General features: G+C 43.8%; 2 protein-coding genes across 4 annotated transcripts; one reads left to right on the top strand and one right to left on the bottom strand.

Moving 5' to 3' along the window:
- Positions 1 to 121: 121 nt before the first annotated feature.
- On the top strand, positions 122 to 7,751 carry ERG28 (ergosterol biosynthesis 28 homolog). The gene is made up of 5 exons (XM_075282309.1): positions 122 to 195; positions 705 to 878; positions 3,972 to 4,062; positions 4,138 to 4,256; positions 7,611 to 7,751. The coding sequence occupies exons 2-5, from the start codon at positions 746 to 748 to the stop codon at positions 7,697 to 7,699; spliced, it is 432 nt and encodes a 143-aa protein (XP_075138410.1). The 5' UTR covers positions 122 to 195; positions 705 to 745; the 3' UTR covers positions 7,700 to 7,751.
- A 50-nt stretch (positions 7,752 to 7,801) lies between these two features.
- FLVCR2 (FLVCR choline and putative heme transporter 2) lies at positions 7,802 to 20,036 on the bottom strand. Of its 3 annotated transcripts, XM_075282307.1 has the most exons (11): positions 18,785 to 20,036; positions 18,166 to 18,307; positions 17,047 to 17,187; positions 16,853 to 16,920; positions 16,678 to 16,781; positions 16,297 to 16,407; positions 14,168 to 14,273; positions 12,120 to 12,231; positions 8,887 to 8,942; positions 8,291 to 8,350; positions 7,802 to 7,980 (listed from the first exon to the last, which is right to left on the bottom strand). In XM_075282307.1, the coding sequence occupies exons 1-10, from the start codon at positions 19,352 to 19,354 to the stop codon at positions 8,300 to 8,302; spliced, it is 1,461 nt and encodes a 486-aa protein (XP_075138408.1). In that variant the 5' UTR covers positions 19,355 to 20,036; the 3' UTR covers positions 7,802 to 7,980; positions 8,291 to 8,299. The 3 variants fall into 3 exon arrangements, with proteins under 3 accessions (XP_075138408.1, XP_075138407.1, XP_075138409.1); XM_075282306.1 differs by lacking the exon at positions 8,291 to 8,350; XM_075282308.1 differs by lacking the exon at positions 8,291 to 8,350 and having other exon boundaries at positions 19,237 to 20,036.
- Positions 20,037 to 22,887: the final 2,851 nt, after the last annotated feature.

The raw sequence follows: 22,887 nt of genomic DNA, 5'->3' as shown, positions 1-22,887 counted from the left end.
GCGATCGCTTATTCAGCAGCAATGGGTGGGCGGGGATAACTATTTTCCGGACAAATCAGTGAGCGGAGTTGTAACATGTGACATGAGGAGGCGGGGCAGACCTATCAGGTGAGACATAATGATTAGCTTTGGTTTGCAGGTAGCGGGAAGCTGGTTGGAATGAAAGGTGCTGTATACTGATCTATGAGGGCTGAGGTGTGTACATGATATGTATGCAGGTATATAGAGAGGAGATGTTCATTACATTCTGATGTATTACGAGGGATGCATAATAATATACTGATACATAAAGGGGGAGGAGTGCATTATATACTATGGAATATCTATATTATATACTGATATATCGGGGGGGGGGGGGGGGGGGGTACATAATACTGTATACCAGACGTTACATATTGATATATGAAGGGAGAGAGTGTGCATTCTATACTGCTATATAATGGGTGAGGGGGCATATACTGATAGATGAAGGGGGAGGGTGTACATTATATACTATGGAATATGTATATTATATACTGATATTGTATTCTGGTCTATCTATACTGATATGTTATTGTACATTATATTATTAATGTATGAGAAGGAATTATACACTATATGCTCATCTATGGGGTAAATGTATATTACATGCTCACCTATGGGGGAGGGCTATGGTGTGCTGAGCTTTGCCCTCTCTAGTCACTGTGATGTTTTTTTCCCTTCAGGATCTCTCCTTTTCTTCGTGTGCCACATAATCGTGTTTAGGATGAGCCGCTTTCTGGCAGTGTTGCGCAGCTGGCTGATGATGGTCGCTATCATTGCGGCTGGAAACACGCTCCAGAGCTTTAGAGACCACAGTTTTCTCAGTGACAAACTATACACAGGGAAGCCCAACCAAGGTATATATGAGCCTAGTTACTGGGATGAAACTGTACATATGTATAATATACACTATATGGTCAAACGTATTCGGACATCTACACATTACACTTTGCAGGAGCTCATATGACACCTCATTCTAAATTCATAGCCATTTATATAGAATTTATCCCCCTCTGCTCGCAGGCATTGTTGAGCATGACCTTGAACACCGTCGCTGGGAAAAAAAAAATCAAAGTGCTGAACTTCTGTTTCATCTCTGATCAAATGTCTGATTGTGCATGGAAAAAATTTAGACCTACCCTGAAAATAAGCCCTAGCCCTTTTTTCGGAGGAAAAAAATAATATAAGACCTTGTCTTATTTTCGAGAGAAGCACAGTATAACTGTCTTCTATATCTACATAGCACATTTAGGGTTATGTTTTTACAGTGTTTACTGTGTAGTAATGACCCGTTCCTTATATTCTTTGGGTCTTCACGATCATAGGGATAACCAAATTCATATAATTTTAGTTATGGTTTAATACTGTTATAAAAATAACAAACTTTGAAAAATTCCAAAAAATTGGAAGTGCTCTGAGACTGAGTGAGCCCCACAGACAGATAAGTGTATATAGATAGATAGATATTTTTTTTAAATGTAGATTGTGAGCCCCAGATAGGGATCACAATGTACTTTTTTTTTTTTTTGCTTCCTATCAGTATGTCTCTTGTAGAAAGGGAGGAAATCCATGCAAACATGGGGAGAACATACAAACTCCTTGCAGATGTTGTTCCTGGCGGGATTCGACCCCAGCGCTGCAAGGCTGCAGTGCTAACCACTGAGCCACCGTGTTGTCCTGGGATAACTATATAGATATATACACAGACAGGGTATAATAAATATATACAGAGATTTAACTAGCAGTGATTCTGCCTCATAGCATACTTTTGACTTGGGGCTCCCCCATAGCGCCCACTTTCCTGGCCCCCACACAGTATAACACCCCATTTAAACACACAATAATGTCCCACAATGGCCCCCTCTCACAGTATAATGTCCCATAGTGGCTCCTGCATACGGCATAATGTTCCATAGCGGCCCCTCCACACGGTATAATGTCCCATATTGGCCTGAACCAAATTGCCTGGTCAGAAGTGTAGCTAGGGGTTCAGCACAAGGGGGCAGGCAATCACGTCCAAGTGGACCCCCAACTTAGGTATACTGATTATCACCATTATTTGGTGACCGTATAGTGGTATATATCAGCTCTGCAGACGATTTAAGTGACTACATTAGTTGTGACGACTCTTTCATCTTGACCGTCATTCCAGTCTCTGAAAAGTTTGCAGCACAGACATCTTTGGCTCCTTACTTTTGCAGACACCTGACCAACATTGTCCCTACCTGCATACCATCCTGCTGCTTCCCCAATTATAAAATATATTATATAAACCCCCTCCATAATGAATAATACCCCTAAGTGCATCTTTAAATTAATAACTTCCCTGTGTACCCCTGTATATAGCGCCTCTTAAGAATTCCCCATGTGTTTCCTAATTAAAAGGCAAACAAAAGTTAAATTAGTGGGGTTCCAATACCTGGGACCCCCAAGATAAGCTGTTTGAATGAACCTTGGTACATGTGTAAGAGCCATTCTCTGTTAATATAGTATCATACTTCTCATAGTGGTCATGTAATGTAACTACAGCCTCGTCCCTATACACGTCTATGTGACAAGATTGTAATTACATCACACGGTCACTATAAACAGACAGCATGTGATATAAACAGGCGCTACGGCCCCTTCATACAGCTGAATCATCTCTTATTTATGATTTATTCTAAGAATAGATCAGCAAAAAAATGAGCTGGAAAACTTCTTAAGCCTAAGACACCATGTGGCATCCTGCAGCAGAAAAGTGCTGCAGGACATAATGGAACAAAGGCGCATCACGTGTCTTCCTGCAGCCCTTTGCACAGAAAGTTTGCAGAGGTTTCCTCTGCGTACTTTCTGCTTCAAATATATCTAAACCGCCGGCGTTTGCGTGGGTATGCTGCAATTTCCAAAACCATGACTGTTTTGGAAATCACAAAGTGTATTTTATTTTACCACAAAGTGGAGATGGGGCCCCCACTTGAGGAATAAAAACCTGGCATTTCACAGTTCCTGCAAAGTGAATGGGATTCTAGCAAATCCAACCACACATTATGAAAAAATATGTGCAATGGACACGCTGCGGATTACAAAAACGTTTCGGTTTTGGAAATCACAGTATGTCAATTATACCTACAAAAGCACCCTCTGTTTTCTAAGGGAGCGCTCACACTACAGTCGGTGTCCAACAGCTAACGTCCGTGAAAAATCTTGTGCGGACATTAACATCAGACACTAGCTGTGTCCGTGACATTTTGCATTGATTTAAATGGACATCGAGTGCGTTCTTCTACAGTCGGTGTCTGTCCTTAAGTGTCCGTTTCCAAACATGTCTGACTTTTCAAGCGGACGGCAAAAACCTACATGTACAAGCATTTTAAATAGACCATTGTCAGTCTGGGTTTGGGCCAGTTAATCTGGCATGTACCGGATTTCCCCATGCATGGGGCCTTGTTGGTACAACTTTGTCGGTAATGAGAAATAGCTTGTAAATAATCAGTGTTTCACCTAATTATGGATGGTGAAAAATGTTTTAAAATTTGTGAAAGTGTATGGCTTTATTCACAAGTCGATTTTGTATCCGTCTTAACAAAGACAGATCATGTATGAATTTTTTTTGTTTTGAAGGGTATGTAAAATGGTCCATTAAAAAAAAAAAAAAGTATATATCCATTCACTTTTATTGATTTAAAAAATGGTGTTCACTGTGGTGTTTATTTGCAAAGCATTTTTTTCTGCATTTTTTTTTCCTATAATGAAATCAATGAAACACCTGGAAAAAAAACTCCATACCCAGAACATACTGCATTTTTGAAAAAAAATTTAGAGACCTCCCCATCACTTGATGAAAACAAGTGCTACATTTCTCTGATGTAATTGACATGGCATCGATAACTGTCATGCCTCCTGGCACGGGGGAAGGGGAGGGAGGTGGGGTCATGTGACTGAGTAACCACCTCATTCTCTTTTTCCAGTGAATGGCCTGCAGGCTCGGACGTTTGGGATCTGGACACTGCTTTCTTCTGTGATCCGCTGCGCCTGTGCCATAGACATCCGGAATAAAACGTACGTGTTAAGCTGTAATCTGTTGGCTGCTCCAATTCCGCACTGTTGACTCATTGATATGTTTTCTGCTTCTAGACTATATCACATCACCTTGTGGACATTCATCATGGCTTTAGCGCACTTCCTGTCTGAAGTCTGGGTTTACCACACTGCACAAATGACAATTGGAATAATGGCACCATTGATGGTTGCAAGTGAGTAATAAATAGCAGAGCGCGCTGTTGTACTCCCTTGTCATCCATGGTTGTACATTTGCGACAACCTGTTATTGACTGAAACATCATCTCACTATATACAACTCTTGAGGAATCCAGCTGTCTTAGACAGCTATACACCTCTCTCCCTCCTTGTCTCATACTGATCTGTCAAGGCAAAGCAGGGCAGGAAAGAAGAAGCTGCCCCCCAATAAGCAACTAGTGGATCCTGGTTTGAACCTGCTGACCACCCAAACTTTGCACAGAAAAATGACCTTTAAAGAGGACCTTTCACCATATCCGGGCACAGGCAGTTCTATATACTGCCAGAAAGCTGACAGTGCGCTGAATTCAGCGCACTGTCGGCTTTCCCGATCTGTGCCCGGTGTGAAGAGCTTACGGCCCGGTACCGTAGCTCTTCTATGGTCAGAAGGGCGTTTCTGACCATTAGCCAGAGACGTCCTTCTGCCTCGCGGCGCCAATCGCGCTGTGCTGTGGAGCCCCTCCCTCTCCTGATAATGCTCGTCTATGGACGAGCTGTGTGAGCAGAGGGAGGGGGCTTTCCTCCCGGCTCCACAGCACAGCGCGATTGGCGCCGCGAGGCAGAAGGACGTCTCTGGCTAATGGTCAGAAACGCCCTTCTGACTGTAAAGCGCTATGGTATCGGGACTGATAGCGCTTTACACCGGGCACGGATCGGGAAAGCCGACAGTGCGCTGAATTCAGCGCACTGTCAGCTTTCTGGCAGTATATAACACTGCATGTGCCCAGATATGGTGAAAGGTCCTCTTTAATGGGGTGGTCATTAAAGAAAGAAAGAAAAAAAAACAAAAACCTTGACCCCCATCATGGCTTTCTTCTCATTTCATTCCTGGTCCCCCAGTATGATATCTCTTTGAATCGTGGTCCTCAGCATAGTTTACCTTTCTTTCTTAGACCCTAACATTTTATCCCTTTAGAGGGCAGGGGTCCTCAAACTGCGGCCCGAGGGCCACATGCGGCCCGCCAAGCACTTCGGTCTGGCCCCGCCGACAACGCTGGCAGGTGTGCATTTATAATGAAGTTCCTGGGGAGCTCGGGCCAGGCCATGGAGCGCACTTCACTTTACCTATTGGAGGGCACCGCTCCCGATGTCTGTGCGATTTGCTCTGCCTCCAGCCCACTATTTAAAAAGTTTGAGGACCCCTGCTTTAGAGCATGGTCTTTAAAGAGGACCTTTCACCACTTGGGGCACTTGTGGTTTTATAGACAGTGCTCTGAATTCAGCTTTCATATTCTGTGCCCCAGGTGAAGAGCTATCAGGTGCCGGTAAGAACCTGGGAGAATTAATATTATAAATCTGGTTTGTGACTTTGGATGTTCGGATGTTTGGCGGTCAATCACGCAAAACCCGCTCCACCGATTTGGCTGAAATTTTCCACAAACATAGTTAATACACACGATTGCGCAATAGGCTACTTTTGCACACAATAACCCACATACGTTTTCCACACGAACCCCACAAAAAACAAACATCTGACATCACCATCCCTGCAATCTCACACACTTTGGACCATAGCAAGCCCCTAAACTTCACATTACCCCCTACAGCCTAGCCCCTAACCCCACACACTCACATTCACTTTCATCCTCACCTTCACCATACTCCAGGAGCCTACCTCTGTCACTCTCAGGACCAGCCATGTTTGCCGACCCCACCGCTGGGAGGATCCTCAGCACCGCCCACCACACTACTCCACTAGCTTCACAGGAGCATGCTCTCTTTGCACACATAAACAACGTGTTACTAGCACGCCACCATTTTGCGCCTCCACCTTAGGCCGCAGCACACGAAATTCTGCCTCCAGCCCACAACAGTACCCGACGCCGCTATCACCTCCCTGCTGTTTCCTCTGCACGATCCATCCACCAGCTCGACACTGGTAAGTTCACGTACGCCATAGCCCTTCCCTTACACAATCGCGCATACACTGCGCTACCCCCGTCATGTCTCCGGTTCCTGCCAACTTTGCGTCCTCCGCCGCCTTCTCTTACCTGTCCCACGGCTCCTGTCTGTCCCTCGCTACGCAGAGGCATCCTCCTGCTCATCTCCGCCTACACTGGGCTAGGCTGCTGCCGCGAAGGTTCCTATCGCAGCCGCTAGCTCCCACACAGCTCAGTGCGTCCAGGCTGCTGCAGGCTATGCTATGTAGCCTGCAATAGCACTGGCGTGATTATGCAATACATTGCAATGCATTGCATTGTTCAGGACACCCCCTGCTGGTGTACAACGGTATTGTTTTGCAAGCTGCTGGATGCAGCCTGCAAATCTCATTAGCATTAAAATAAAAAAAAAAAACAATACTGTGAAACACACATTACCTATCCCCACCTCCGAAATCCCCCACTCTACTAACTAAACTAAACATTACGCCTGCATACACTCACACTATTAGGCAATGCATTGCATTATTCAGTGCACCCCCTGCTCTAACGCCCATGTATTTGCTGAAAATACACGTCTACAAATACAAGTGTAAGGGTCCATTGACACAGCGTAACACGGCGCTCATTTGGTGCTTATTTTTACGCCGAGCGCCGTGTTATGGGAGCGTTTGCGCCACGCTATTTACGGTGCGCATTTACAGTCGCGTGTACGCAGCGTTAACGCCGTGTAAACCCGATCGTAAAATTTCACCCACGACTCGATTTACACACTTCTACAATCACCGCAGACGAAGTCACGGGTAGCAGCTAGTATACACACACGCACGCACATACTTTTTTTTTCCCCTGTAGGGAAAGGGGGACCTATAAGACTGTTGGAAGTCACTGTAATGTGACATGGATATTATAGTTTCTAAACAGTGTGGTCCATCCCAAAAAAAACATCTTTCGTTTTTCATCAGGTTGTTTTTAGATCCAAAAATCTGTGCTGCTGAATTCAATAACTTATGTCAATCAGAGCTTCAATATTGTGAGACAGTGGCCTATAGACATTGCTGTCTCAGTTTCATCTGCACAAATGTCAGCAGTGTTTCATAAGAGGCTTAGACCAGTCACATAAAAATACATACGCCTATGAGTATTGGAGATATTTGGCATAATGTAGTGTTCATGGGCAGGGACATTTTACACCTCCAGTCATGGCTAACATATGTCAGCTTGAAATAGCACATAATGAGGAAAAATAACAATACCTTTTATGCAGCAATGGCTGTAGTCAGTTTCTTACTGATAGCAATAGTTAAACTTTCATTCTCCCTGACTTTTTTTTTTCATGTGAACAGAAACATGAACTCAGTTGAATATAATTTTCTCTTATCCAGTGTATACCATATCTCATGTTGGCTTCGCTCTTCCTTTTGCCTGCAGGTTTCTCCATTTTAGGGATGCTCATTGGCTATCAGTATGTGGAGGGTCAACCTGAGCCCACGTCCTCCAGCACCAAGAAGAGGAATTGATGAAATTCAAATACCCCCTTGTCACAGAGCTGTTATCTTTCACCTTTAATGCAATACTTGACCAGAGACGTTGGGCCCAAGATGGAACATTCCAGCAGTACATCTTATTCATAGAATTTATTAATGTAAATAAAAAGGAATCATTGCCTCGGGGTTGTGGTTAGTGATTGTCTGGCAGGCCATTCTTTGGTTTTGAGGTGGTTCTTCTCCCAGGTTCAGGTGTCCTAGGGCAGGAGAGGAGCTGGAACCTCGTGCAAGTCTGGCTGACATTGTATAGGTCCCTGTACAAACAAATAATGCAATCGTCATGAAGGTCAGTGGTGGTCAGGTCCAGTCTCCCCACACCACAAGCTGTTGTCAATAAAGCAAGCCAGACTCTCATAAGGCAGCAGTGTGGTTAGTCATAAAGCTGCAGTTCCCCTGCCAAAGCTTGGATCAGTATGCCTAGTGATATAAAATTTGGAGAGAAGCAGCTAAGAGTCCAAGAGCAGATGCCAGCACAAATCCAAACACCATGTTGATATACTCTGCCCCAGCACCATGCATCAACCCTATATAGTGCTGACCCTAGAAGAAAAGCTAGGTACTTACCTATTGATGTTAGGTCACAGAACCGTACTGGAGGTCCGCATTATGGTGTGACACAAGTGGCTGCAACAACATTGGTTGTCACCAGAGCGTTCTACCCTAACAGCTACATGCATAGGTCCCTTATGATGAAGATCTAGAATTCATGGAAAAACTTGTGGGCCATCTTTGTGGCACTTCATTGAACCTTTTCCAACTCCAGGACATCCTTTCTAGTGCCCTAAAATGCATAATCCAGATGGGGCCGTACCAATAGTGCAGCTCATCTTCTGCTGTACAAGGAATTGACTAGAGATATGTGACCTCAAGTACTGGAGGACATTGGACCTTATTATCTTTACAGCATACAGTTCCCAACCCATATTCACATATCTCTGTGCCAGGTAATAACCCCATCAATAAGGGGTTACACAACAAAATCCATTCCTGTAAAAGCAGCAGCCAGTTTCCATGTGCCTCTGCCAACAGAGATACCCCTAGTTATTGATTAGGAGTGGCTGAGGTGGGTTATTATATGCTTAGTTACTTTAGACAATGGGCTTTGAACACTGGCACCATCATGCTGTGAAGGACAGTGTAGTGTAAGATAAGGTGCTTACCGCATGTGCTGCTTCCTGATTTGCCTTCTGCCTACGCAGGTCTGACTTAATGAAGGCTGTGGAGAAGTAAAGGAAGAGGTGAAGGATAAATCCAAGTGGCACTAAGATGCTTGTGTCCATATCATTGAGCACTGGGGCATTCGATTAAAAAAATAATAATAATGCCTTAATCTGTGAAATGTCACAACATGTTACCATCTGTAGTGAAATAACTGTGGCCTCATAGAACATTGCTTGCCTTCCCCACAGTCTGCAGAGATTAGCTTTAATCTCAGGTACTCATGTAGTCATGTTAACAATAGGGTTACAGGAGTATCCCATTCTAATAAAATTATGGCACATTGGGTTTATCAGAACAGTATGATAGGTTGGTATTGGGGTACAGGACTGCCCACTCTGGTTATTGCAAGCTGAAGAACATGTAATGGCGCTATTGGGGTGCAGATCTTGAAAGAGTAGGCACAATGGAGGTGAGTGAAGTTACAGGTACAGTTCAGATACTTCATCTGTATGGTTCCATGTTTTTTTAAGAAAAATCGGGCAAGTAGCATGGACTTGTTATCCCCTCTCCTATCAATCAGAAAGCATACTGTACTTTTGCTCTCTATCACATAGAGCGATAATGTAATATCCCCCTGAGCCTAAACACAGGGGTATTTTTATGTAATAACCCTCTGAACATAACCAGAAAGTTTATTGGCGCTGTGACCCAGATGATTACCATTGTCCAGATCACAGCGCCAAAAGAGTTGCACTAAACACTTACACAACACATGCACAAAGTTATCAATACAGTTTACATTTCACCCTGTCCATACCTGATCTTTCTAGTGTAAAATACACCTTCTCTAGCAATATCTGTTATACATTAAAATGATAGTCATAATGATTATCACTAGATGAACACATCAATATAGGGTGATAAAAAATATATTTTTATGTAAAGTATTTAATTTGCATACACAAAACTGGTTGTATATATGAAATATTAAGTTGTGTTTTTATATATGGTATGATATGCAATCTCAAAAAAGTTAGATTTTAGTATCAGTCACAGTTTGCTAGGTGCAGTATAGATTTTTATCATATTAGTGAATAACAGCAAAATATTGCTCGTCTTCTGAGTGCAAGCTTTTGTAGTTGGTTTATGGTATATATACATTGTGTACACTATGATCTATTATTTTATATGTGTTTCATGTGTGAATGCAAGATTTAATAGGAGTTTTAGGTGCAAATATAGGTTTTAGTACATTTAAAAAAAAAATATATATATTTGTATTTGTCACAAAGTTGTATGAAAGTGGACATGACTTTTTAACATTTCCAGCTGTAGGCTAAGGCGTCGCGGGACATCCTGGAGCAATTAAGTACTGCGGGAAACACCTCGGCAGCAACGCATCATGGTTCTTCCCGTAGCACTTTAAGCAGAAAGTTCGCTGAGTTTTCCTCCATGGACTTTGCTACATGAGGAAACCGCTGGCGTTTCCGTAGACAAAACTGACATGCTGCGATTTCCAAAACCGCGGCGGTATTGGAAATCGCGGCATGTCCGCACTGCAGTTTTTCCAGCAAAGTGGGCATGGGTTTCGCTTGAATCCAATCCACTTTGCCTATACTGTAGAACACTGCGATTTTTCCCACAGCGTTTCTGGCCCTTGGGGCCCCAGGCTGAAAGCAGATTTTTGTTTTTTTCCAGTTCTGTTGATTTTATGAAGACCTGCATGTGGATGTAGGCTTTAGTGATATGAATGAACTCTGCAGATGTTGAACTCTTGTTTTAGGAGGTTTGGTGCATATAATAATTTGTTTGGTTTCCACTTTTAGCAACTAATAGAATTTATTTGAATTTATAATTTTTATAAAATATATATTTTAAATCAAAATTGAATGAAGGTGCCTGTTCCTATACACTGCCAAATGGCATTCTGACAATGCTGCAGGTGTCTACTTTAAGAAAATATATAGGTATGGGGGTTAGTATGATTTTTTTTTTTTTTTAATGTTGCAATTTAGATTTTATTTGTCCATCTCAAAACTGTGAAAATCACCCTGGCAGTCAGAGAAGAGAAAAATCTGTAAACCCCTGACAGTGAAAGGGTTAAAATAAAATGTAAGCATTTTGCTCTTGCCGACGAGACTCCCTGCTGATTAGGCCCATTCATCTGGGCTTAAACAGCAGCAGAAAGCTAGGGCGGAAAATGAAGAGGAATTCCACTTACGGTAATTTTACACTGCGTGAACTTCTGTATTCCCTTTGACTAATCTTGAGCCAATAACCATACTCTGCAGCCTCATTAGTAGGCATTTCCAATCTGTATAGGATTTTATTATTAAGATAGGCTTCTACTACCAATATGGCCACCCGTTAGGCCCACTAAGGCTTTTGCACATGTGCCAAATGGTGTGGTCATATGACTCCAAGGTTCCTTACTATTAGCTTATCTCCTGCAGGGGCACTATAGCCAGGAGAATGCCAGCAGAGGCATGCAGTACGAGGATTATATTCAGCAGAGCCCTATTATGTTGAGCTTGCCTAAGGTTTTATTTTATACAGTTGCACACTGATTTTTATCTATTATGACAAGGCTGGAATATGCACTATTATTATAAGTAATTGTGTATTTGCAAACCATATTGGAGGGTTTTCAACTGAAAATTTTACTTGATGTATGTGAATTGATGAACACACTGTTTACTGCACACTTTATTGTACACAAATTATGTAATGAGTACATTTAATTGATTATCACTTTGTAATTATATAAATATGTTGTGGTTTGTGTTCTAGGACTTTAGTCTAAGGGTCATCAGCCTTACAATTATTGCCCATCACTCAGTGTACCATATATATTATAGGATTTATTTTAAATCGGCACAGCGTACAAAAAATGTTTCCTAGCCCTGGTCTAGTCTATAGATTCTGCTCACCTGCCACTAGTGTTCCTCAAGGATGGAGGAGTTTGGTGTTCTTTGAGTACAGCTTAAGGACAGGGTGTAGAGGAAATCTGTGGTAGTCTGAGAGATTGCTATGGCTTATTATTAGTATAAGCTGCTGTTCTGCCTCCTTTGAATGTCTGTTGTATATAAACAGTGCATGAGGGGGTTCGCATTTATAAACTATTGACTACCTCCAGGGAGAAGTGGTAACTGGTACAGCTAAACTAAAGGAATGCCTGACAGATTGCTATACCCATCATCAATTGTGGTGTAAATTGTATATAGTTGCATACCAGTGATGATGGCTCCAACAAGCAGGAAGCAGCACAGGAAAATATTACCGGGCTTCACATTAAACCGTTCCAAGATCTGACCCTGAGCAGTGGTGAAAATTAGTCCGAACACCTGAGGACAGAGAAGAGACATCACTGACCAGCAAACAGCGTTAAAGGGGTTGTCCACTTTCAGACCAATATTGGGAAACAAATTTTAATGTTTGTACAATAAAAAGATATACAATTTTTCAATATACTTTCTGTATCAATTCCTCTCGGTTTTCTAGATCTCTGTCTGCTGTCATTCATTCTGTTACTTCTAGTGGATATAAGTCTGACCATGGTCATGTGATGAAGACACAGGTATACCGATGATTACCAGGCAGATGTCTGATTCTTGTACTGCGATTATAACAAGCAGCACCTGTGTGCTCATCACATGACCATGAACCATAAATCACATGACCATGGTCAGACTTTTATACACTAGAAGTAACAGAATGAATGACAGCAGGCAGAGATCTAGAAAACAGAGAGGAATTGATACAGAAAGTATATTGGAAAATTGCACAACTTTTTATTATACAAACCATAACATTTGTCTCTCAATATTGGACAACGCCTTTAAAGTTGTGACCAGAAGCACAAAAGAGTGAAGCTGAGGTTTGTACCCAACTATGAAGAGCAAGGGAGGCATGCGCAGAGAAGCTCCGTGAGTTGCAGAGTACAAAGTTAGACTTTAATGTCATGGACAGAATACAGATTCATCCTCCACCTCACTTTGTTCTCTGACCGTATGGTATCACACAGGGAGGGGTCATGCCCTCGGTGTAATTACCTGTAATCATTACAAGTTATACGTGGAAAGCACAGAGTGTCATGTACCACAGTGTGTCCCCAAAGGCGGAGGCAGCTCCACCCACTCTACCTCCAATATCAATTCACTCCAATGAGGCCAAAACAAAGATCATCTCATGATGGGGACGTCAGAGTTGTAATTGTTGCACATACCATCTCTGTAGAGCTCTGCTATGTTAGTTCACATAGTGGAGAATGGCTCTGTAGCACAGATTAGCGCACTCTGCACTGGATAAAGTTCACAAAGCTTCATTGTTGGCCTGGACTCTGAAGAATGTTAGATATGTCTAATCTTTAACACTTTCCCTGCCGGAATCACATGTCATATTTTGCTTTATTTTCTGATAGTGGTTCTGGCACCGTTATGAATGATACAGAGTTCATATCCCTAGATTAGCAGAAGTGCAGACTCTAAAGCTATTGTCCCTTTATATATTTCCCAATCTTCCTATTCTATCACAAGACTTCACAGAGCTTAGCAGTGGTTACACCAGTCACAACCAGGAAATGCTATTACGCAAACAATATACATAAACTGTGACCTGAATACCACATATAGGCATGCACTAATCTATAGACTGCACAATCCCACTCCCATGTATGACAACAACCTCAATATGCAAATCAGCTCTATGGAGCAACAAGGGCATTCAGTTGCTCCAAAGAGGTGTCAACATCCGTACTGTTGACCGCTGCAAAACGTTCATTTGCACATAGACAAAAAGGAATAAAGACACCGATTTACAAGGGGAATTAATATATTGGGTCTGGTGAAACTCCCTTTAAACACCTGCCCCAAAAGCACCCTATTCAATAGCCTGCTTTATCCCACTTAATATACGACCACACTCTAATCATCTGCTTGAATCTACCCCATCCTACCCATGACCTGCATCCCAAGTCAAGACAAGTCTATGAATGACCATGCCATAATCAACAGACCGCATGATTCTGCTAACATGTACGACCACACTCCAATTAAATGATTGGCTGCATCACTATGTATGACATCTTAATAGGCACAACTTCATGACAATGCCAACAATGGGTATGACCATCCGCTAAGCAGCAGACTGTATGATGCCACTCTTTGATTGTCGATACCCTAATCAAAACTTTGTATGACCCCATCCTATAAATTATATATCTCATATTCAAGATTATTATCACATATTCAAACACAACGTCAATATGTCCATTCCACACACCTGAGCAGATACATTCAGGAGACCGGATGACGTTCCCTCTGATTCTGGATATGTCAATTCTGCAGCAAACTCAAAGCCCAGAGGAAGATACCCTGTCATAAAGAACCTGCAGGGAGAGAATACTAAGACATGGAACATCTACTAGAATTTGTTATGTTAGCAGTGCCTACAATTGTAGAGCCCAAAAGGAACAACTGTCACATGAACACATGGTTGTAATGAAAAGGGTATTTCTCTCAGAAATCAAAAATGATTGGGTGTGGAAAATACCTCGGTGGTATTCTGAAAAATTTATCATTACAGTTCAATATCTTGTACCCCCCTATGCTCTCCTCAAAGGCTTGAAATTTCAATCAGGTAGTTAATACTGCAATAAGTGCTGTGCATGACCAGGGATGATGCGTAGCAAACTCAATGGACTCCACCAAACATGTGTAAACACCTATACCAGTCATGGCATCTGAAGAGACATGGAAAACTTTCATGAACTAAAACTGGAAAGTATACTCAAGGTGAAGTAACATGAGTAGCCATGCCTTTCCTAAGGGAGGACAATAACTTATTAGCTACGGATGAAATAGACTAGCATTACATTCTATAATTTGCTTTATGAACAATTATTCTCACATCTTTCTCCATTGTAGATGCACCCATAGTGATCCATTTAGGGCATAACTACTATGTACATTTTTTGATCCAAAATGTATAACCTTACACTTATCAACAATGGAAATTATCTACCATTTTCTTGCCTATTTGGCCAGTTTATTTTGGCCCTCTTGTAGTGATCGGGCATTCTGTACTGTGGTTCTACAGAAATTTGTGCCATCTGCAAATACAAAGACATTTCTACTAAATCCAAATTCGGCAATACGGTCTTCAGTAATGGGATGACAGCAAGGAACATTAAACAGTTACAGAGAACAATTACAGACGGATTCTGTGTCCGTTCCCATTGACACTAATGTAAACAACATGACGGAAGCAATATTCTGTCATGTTTGTTCACTTTTGTAATGGATGATAAAGTCCTGCATGCACAAGTGTTCAACATAATGATTTTTGTATGAAATTACAAGTATTACGGAGCCTGCACACGGAGTTACGCTCCGCTCATTCTGAACGTAAAATTCGTCCAGAATGAGCGCGTAAAAACCAGCTCTCATTGATTTCTATGGGTGCCGGCATACGAGCATTACCCATTGAAATCAACGGGAGGCTTTTATACCTATTGCTTTCAATGCGATACACGAGTAGCCCATAGATATCAATGGGAACTGGTTTTTATGTTCTCATTCTGAACGAATTTTACATTGAGAATGAGCAGAGCGTAACGCCATGTGCAGGCTCCCTTACTATCAAAACCAAGTTATCCCATACTTGTGCATAAATGCTTTTGAAAAATCTAAGTACATGACATCTCCTGGCTACCCCTTGTCCAGATTTCTGCTTACCTCTTCGTTTGACCCAACCTCACCTTCGTATAACCATGCTGGTGACTGGAGACTACACAATGCTCTAAAAACATACTTATCAATATGATGTGTTAATAGACCTTCGAGTCATTTTTTAGCTATAGGAGTTATACTCACCAACCTATAGTTGTCCGAACACAGAGTTAAGAAGTGAAATGCCTCAACCCACTATATTATCAGAGTTGTCAAAAGTCAAACAGCTAAGGACGTAAGTCAATGTGCCTATAGTGTTAGAAAAGCAATATTCCTATACATTATGGTTGGATGACGCATGGGTGAAACCTTAACTGCAGCTATTTCCTGGCTATGGGTCTTGTATACTTTTTGAATATTTACCTTGAAAAGAAAACTGATTATAATGAAGTGTTTTTCTATGTACTCAAATACCACTTGCGATTTGTATAGGTGTTCACACGTTTCAATTCAAGTTGCCTCAGTGTCAAGGCTGTGGCATGCACAGTGTACATTGTGGCACTGCCTGCCCAACTCAAACTTCAAGACTTTAAAATGAATTTGGGAACAAAAGTCATTGAGCCAGAACAATATTTTGTGAATAAACTACCACTAAAAGTTCCACCACAAAACATTTTTGATTTCCAAAAAGTACTTCATAATACCCTAATATACACACATCTCTATACGACTCATACTTACCCCAGACACCCTGCTGTAATGAAGACAAGCCATAGATAGTTGAGATCCAAGGTGAATGTGAACACCAGCATCCCCACCAATGAGAAAATGTATACACCCAGGGTAGTCTGTCTGAAGAAGAGACTCTGTTATTGAACTGTAAAACACCACACTGCGCTCCTATGTTTTCTCATGGTCACCCATACCTCCTCAGCCTCTTACACACCCCCTGCCATTCTCACACTTAACCTGTCTATTCATACTCACCCCTCTGCCCAATTTACTCAGTTCCTGACCTTCTGCACACTCACCAGCATGACCTCAGCAGTCTCAGCATTTTTACTACAGCCACTTCTGCAATTCTTACACTAACCCGACCCACCCAATCACCTCCAAACTTACTTGTAAGTCTTTGTCCTGTCCAGCCAGAGGCCAGTGACAAGCGCTCCACACATTCCTGCTACAGTGATTGTCAGACCAATGCGACCAGCATTTACTTCTTCTCCCTGTATAGAAGATCAGATGTTGAGAAGCAGCTGAACTTGCAAGAGTGCACACATTGCAACTAGCTACTTACCGGGTAGTATTCTGTCACCATACGGTTCAGTAGGGTAGACAGGGAGTAGAAAGCTCCGGTGTTCAGCCCTGAAATTATAGAGAAAGCCACTTAGTGAAGTAATAGCCTCTACCTAGCTAGTGATCTGATGAGCCTCCAACAAACTAGAGGTCAAATTTGCCTCCAATAACATAGAGGCTTCTGAAAAGACTCACCATAAGACACAACCAGCAGAATGAAGTTTCGGTTTTTCAGGAGGCGCCAGATGGAGAGCTTGTAGGAATACTGACCATCAGTATTAGAGTGATGAACAGCCTGAGCCAAAGTGGGGGGCAATGGGGGGGCATCCTGAAATACTGAATACAATATACAGAAATAAGGCATGGACCAATGCCAAATAGCTTGGCTGCTCAGTCGTCGTCCCCCCGTCCAAAAAAAAAAAAAAAAAAAAAAATGTCCTGCACTAACCCTGCAAACAGTTACCCACTATACCTACATGTTATTCAGTATCTTTACTCTTCCTCTACTGTCATCACACACAGGTCTACACTACACCTCCGTGCTGTCCAATACCTACTATTCTTGTACTGTCTTCACATACACAGAGCTCTACACTACACTTCCATCCAGTCTTGTATTTCTACTATTCTTGTACTGACCAGGACTGTAGAGTTGGAACCAATTTTGCCTGGAGTCATAACAAAAAAAAAAAAAGTTATCAATTCAGACTTCATGACAATGATAATCTATTATTGTATAATTCCTTTTCTGCATAGTTTACTACATATTTGCTTTAATAGGAATTTCAATCACTAACTTTTTAATGAATTAGACAATTCTTAGTGCTTTTGACTGACATTGACAGTCAGCAATTTATGATGGAGTCTGAGTTGATGGTTTGGCCTATTGACTCCACAGCCCTTGTACTGATCTTACACCACCCATCTATTATGTCCTGTATCACTATTATTCCATTACTGAAAACACACACACCTCTCTATGATCTTCATATGATCCTGTAGGTCTGCTACACCTCCATACTTTTCTATACCTCTGCTATTCTTTTCCTATATGAACAGCACACCCATCTCTATCCCTACATATACACAGCTCTACACTGCATGTCCATGTAGTCCTGCTATTCCTCCATTACTCTCAAACACACAGCTCTACACTGCACCACTACGGTCCTTACACACACACACGTGTAACACCTGTATGCTGTCTTATCTCTCTACTGCTCTTGTACTGAACTCATACATAGCTGTACACTACATATACATGGTGTCCTGTAATTCTACTCTATATTACTTAAAAAATTAGTTGATGCGCACCAAAAATTACCAGCGCGAAGAGAAGACTTGCTAAAGCCGCTGTCCCGTAGAACATGATACTGATGTGATAAGAGAGCTGCTCCTTATCGTCTACATTGGGAACTAGAACAGGGGGTAAAAGGAATCCCACTGCTACACCAAGCTGTAAAACAGAGAAACCAGATGAGCACGAAGCAAGTAAAGATACCCAGTTTAATAGCTGACAAATAGAGATCCCGGCTGCTGCGTTCAGAATAGGTTGGAGGGTCAATTGGATTAAGAGGATATCAAGGAGTAATAAGGTCCAGTACTGGAGGCCAGAGATGTGCACTTATTATGAAAGGACAAAATGTGGTTAGCACAGACAAGGATGGAGATGAAAGACAAGACATCAAATACCGCACAAAGATGCAGAAGGGTCTGGCACTGCACCCTGAAGAAGCCACAAAGGAGCTCACAAACCCCATACTAAGCCAGATGAACCAAGGGACCAGAAAGGTGGGAAGCAGGGTGTAGCAATGCTGGCACAGAGAGGAACCATTACATAGCAAGTTATTCTGTTATTTCACATAACCCCTGGATCGACTAAACAAAGAGGACATCCTGTCCTAGAATGCCCCAGATCAGCGGAGGTACTTACCTGATTGCCAAACACTCCAACAGAACAGGCTGTGGAGACTTCAGAAGAGCTGAACCACACAGACGCTATGTGTGACGGCATCCCCAGGATGAAAACTTGTGCTGTTGCACATATCAATTGTCCAAACAATGTTACACCAAACAGGTCAGGTCGCGCACTGCCTGTCTTTATCCAGGCACCTAAACAGTTGAGTCCTGAGCCAATGAGTGCAATAAGTCGCAGGCCACGAGTTTCTAGCAGCCAAGCTACAGGGAATATAAGTGGGATGTATGCCAGCATGTAGGACATAGACAGCCAGTCAATGGCAAGGCTGCTGACGCCATAGTATTTGATAAAGATGTTGCTGATGATGCCATACTGCAGCCACTGGAAAGCATTACACAATGAGTATGAGCTGAAAAGCAGCACCATGAACCATCGCCGCTTATAGAGCTTGGTCACATGACCCTCACCTGGCTGTAGAGAGTCCCCATTAGAGACCCCCTCAGGAGCAGCACTCTTCTGTGTGCTATCATTTGTGGGGTGCAGCAGATCATTCCCCGAGAGCTCCTCTTTCACCTTTTTCGCCATTATTGCACCACTCAGAACATCCAACCATCCCCAGATAATTGGACGCGACAGCTGACCCTCCGGTTATCCGAGCTGCTGTCTTTCACACTCTGACCCACTGACTAAAACAAAAACAAGTCTCCCCTCCCCCTGAGGTCTTTCCCACTCCGCCCCACTCAGAGAGTCTCTATCATTACTGTATGTCTCTCTTCAATGCTATGTGACAGTCTCTATTCTCTGTGTCATTTTCAACCTCTCTTATTTGTGGTCTATATTACAGTCTCCCTGTGTCTCTTCTGTTGTCTATATGACAGTTTCCCAGTCTTGCTCTCTCAGATGTTGCCTAGGACAGTCCCCCCTCTCTTTTCTTGTCTATGTGACAGTGTCCCTCTCTCTTCATATGTGACAGTCTCCCTCTCAGTCCTGCAGTCTCTCCATGGGAGTCTCTCTGTACATCTCCTCTATGTGGTAAGTTTAGGTCACATGCTGTAGTTGACGCTTCCTCTCTTATGTTCCCTATGAACTATGTTTCAGCAGAGCCACTGTCTATCAGGTCTCCTGTCCTTGGTTTTTCAGGTAGTCCTCGCTAGTCGTCCCTGTCGGTCTCTCAGCTTGTTCCTTGGTCTCTCCGCTCCTTCCCGCTCTCTCACGTCGTGCTCTCCTTCTCCTCAGGTCTCTCCAAACACTTTCTCTAGGGTTTTACTGTACAACTAAAAGTTTTCAAGTCCCGGCATTCCCTCGCCCCACCCCCGCTTGTGATTGGCCAGACATTGCTAGGGAATTTAAATCTACCCCGTATAACACGTGGCCCTCCTAGACCACGCCCACAGAGCCCGAACTACTTAGATCCAATAATAAAAAGGCGTTGTGCAGGGACCACGTGACCTCCAGTGTAGTAGTAAAGTCCGTGTTCTGTCAGTGACGTGTCGTATGTACAGTACATAACTCCATGGCGACAGCTATCTGTCCTGCTTCACCCCCGAAACTGTCATGTGATGTAGGAAAACAACTAGTGTGGAGCTGTGTAAGGAGGTGGGAGCTCCGGCCCGCACTTATCATGGCCATCTCTACTGCTGGAGCCCTCTTTGTGATGTAGAAAGGGTTTTGGGTCTGTTCAGGCTCCAGGGCCCAGCAGTCATTGCCACCTCTGCACCCGCTATGGCTACACTACTGGTGTAATAATATAGTTTATTTATAGAGCACCAGCATGTTCCACAGCATGTTACAAATGGTAGGATTACAGTGCAGGCAATGGAAGACATTACAGTAATAAACAAATCCACACAATAAGAGTGAGGGCCCTGCCTGACGAGCTTACACTAGAAGTAATGTATGTGGTAGGAACCTCTGTTTGCACCGGGTCCAACGCTTCCTGGTCCTTCTGGGACCGGAGCTCTGACTTCCAGTGTCAGGGGGTTAGGCGGCAAGCTGGAAGCTATTTAAAGAGGTTGTCCCGTCACAAGGATCCTATCTATAATGCTTGTAAATGTGAATGTAAGACTTTTCCTAAATACACTGCTTCAGCAAAACTGCTTTGTTTGGCCACTATCTCACTTTATTCATTTTTTTGTGGCCACAGCCCTGACCTAAGTCAAGTGATGTGTCTGCCTGCTCTCAGGGGGGAGGGAGGAGGGGCTAAGTACACGGGAGCGAGCCTGGAGGGGGGGGGTAGTTTACCCTTTGGGGGACAGGTGAAGCCAGCAACATCGCTATGTGCCTGCCCTGCATGAAGCCAGCAGCGGCAGAAGCGATGCTGTTATTCCGGGGCGGGGGGGGGTGGAGGAGCGGAATAACAGCATCGCTTCTGCCGCTGCTGGCTTCATGCAGGGCAGGCACATAGCGATGTTGCTGGCTTCGCTTGTGCCGGCATCTAACTCCCCAGCATCCGCTGTAATAGGCGGATGCTGGGGACTGTTAGACGCCGGCACAGGCACATCGCTATGCTTCTGCCCTGCATGAAGACAGCAGCGGCAGAAGCGATGCTGTTCCGCTCCGGGGTCACATATGCAAAGCCAAGCGGCAAGATGCCGCCGGCCCTGCGTGCGCGCTCATACACCAGTCTAGCCTTCACAATGCTAATACAGACCCGCAGGGCGTCAGGTCTGTATTTGCATTGTGAAGGGTAGACTGGTGTATGAGCGCGCATGCAGGGCCGGCGGCATCTCGCCGCTTGGCTTTGCATATGTGACCCCGCCCACCAACGACGAGACAAAGCCGGAAGACAGAAGATTTTAGAGGAACGAAGACGGGTAAGTATGCGACGTGGGAATACCCCTTTAAGTCTGACTGTGGCAGTTTCCCTGGTATCAGCTCCGCTCTGCTTTCCTGTCTGCCCCTGACCTTGTTTCCTGCCCTCCTATAATATATCTGCTATTTGCCTCCTGTGTATCACCCGACTTGCCTGAAGATCACCTCTCCTTGACCTTCAACTCTATACCTCGTGATCTCCTGTGTATGACCCGGCTTGCCTGACTTCCCATTTGCTTCATCCTTCTGTATCACGTGACCTTCAGTGTATGACCCAACTTGTTTGACTACGTCCTGCCTCATCCCTGCAAACTGCGTGACCGGCTAATACAACTACTCTGTGGTGCGTCCACATACCTCCCAACTGTCCCGATTTCCGCGGGACACGTCACCGAAATCGTGAATGTCCCGGTTGGGGGGAGGTATGTTCCGATTTCAACTCAAATCTGTGTCCAGAAGACGCAGATCTGAGTTGAACACATACTCGGCTAAAGCAAGGAGCTGTCACATCTCAGCTCCTTGCTTCGCCGCTGCACGCCGGCTACTGGCTGTGTAGACGCAATATGATGACGTCACATCGTGCCTACAACTGTGTGCGAGAGAGAGAGGCGCAGAGAGAGTGGCGGGGGAGCGAGGAGAAGGTAAGTGTAATGTGTACACTGAGGTGGAACGTGAAACTGGGGGCAGATGAAGGAGAGGACGGCATGACACTGGGGGCAGAGATGTGGGGACATGAATCTGGGGGCAGAGATGGAGGGGACATGAATCTGAGGGCAGAGATGTGGGGACATGAATCTGGGGGCAGAGATGGAGGGGACATGAAACTGGGAAGAAATGGGGGGGGACATGAATCTGGGGACAGAGATGGAGGGGACATGAAACTGGGGGCAGAGATGGAGGGGGCATGAAACTGGGGGCAGAGATGGAGGGGGGCATGAAACTGGGGGCAGATGAAGGGTGTATATGAAACTGGGGGAGAGATAGAGGGGGGACATATAATTTACGGGTGACTGTAGGAGGATTATACTGTGCGTGGGCACATGAAAAATTAATGAGAATGGGCAGAGTCAACACAGTGGGCGGGGCTAAATTTGCCACGGTGCGCTACGCGCGCCGCACATTTTGTCCCTCATTCGGTTCTTCAAAAGTTGGGAGGTATGCTTCCACCATCTTCTGGCAAACACCTATTACTGCACTCAATTCTGCTAACTAGCTTCATCTGTTTTTTGGGTTTCTGGGGCCCGCTGTGATTTGGGGTGTGCTGTGCTGGACAGCTGGTCCAATCCATCTCCACCATCAGGAGCTCT

Source organism: Leptodactylus fuscus, chromosome 7 (assembly GCF_031893055.1).
Source record: "Leptodactylus fuscus isolate aLepFus1 chromosome 7, aLepFus1.hap2, whole genome shotgun sequence".
NCBI classification, from domain to species: Eukaryota; Metazoa; Chordata; class Amphibia; order Anura; family Leptodactylidae; genus Leptodactylus; species Leptodactylus fuscus.
Note: the sequence above shows the minus strand (reverse complement) of the source record. Positions and strands in the feature narration are given on the sequence as shown.

Coding starts and splice junctions, on each gene's coding strand:
- ERG28 (XM_075282309.1), top strand. CDS start 746: ATGAGCCGCTTTCTGGCAGTGTTGCGCAGCTGGCTGATGATGGTCGCT. Junction 879..3,971: donor CACAGGGAAGCCCAACCAAG/GTATATATGAGC, acceptor CTCTTTTTCCAG/TGAATGGCCTGCAGGCTCGG. Junction 4,257..7,610: donor GGCACCATTGATGGTTGCAA/GTGAGTAATAAA, acceptor TTTTGCCTGCAG/GTTTCTCCATTTTAGGGATG.
- FLVCR2 (XM_075282306.1), bottom strand. CDS start 19,354: ATGGCGAAAAAGGTGAAAGAGGAGCTCTCGGGGAATGATCTGCTGCAC. Junction 16,921..17,046: donor TCTGCTGGTTGTGTCTTATG/GTGAGTCTTTTC, acceptor CTATAATTTCAG/GGCTGAACACCGGAGCTTTC. Junction 14,274..16,296: donor ATTACAGCAGGGTGTCTGGG/GTAAGTATGAGT, acceptor CTCTCCCTGCAG/GTTCTTTATGACAGGGTATC.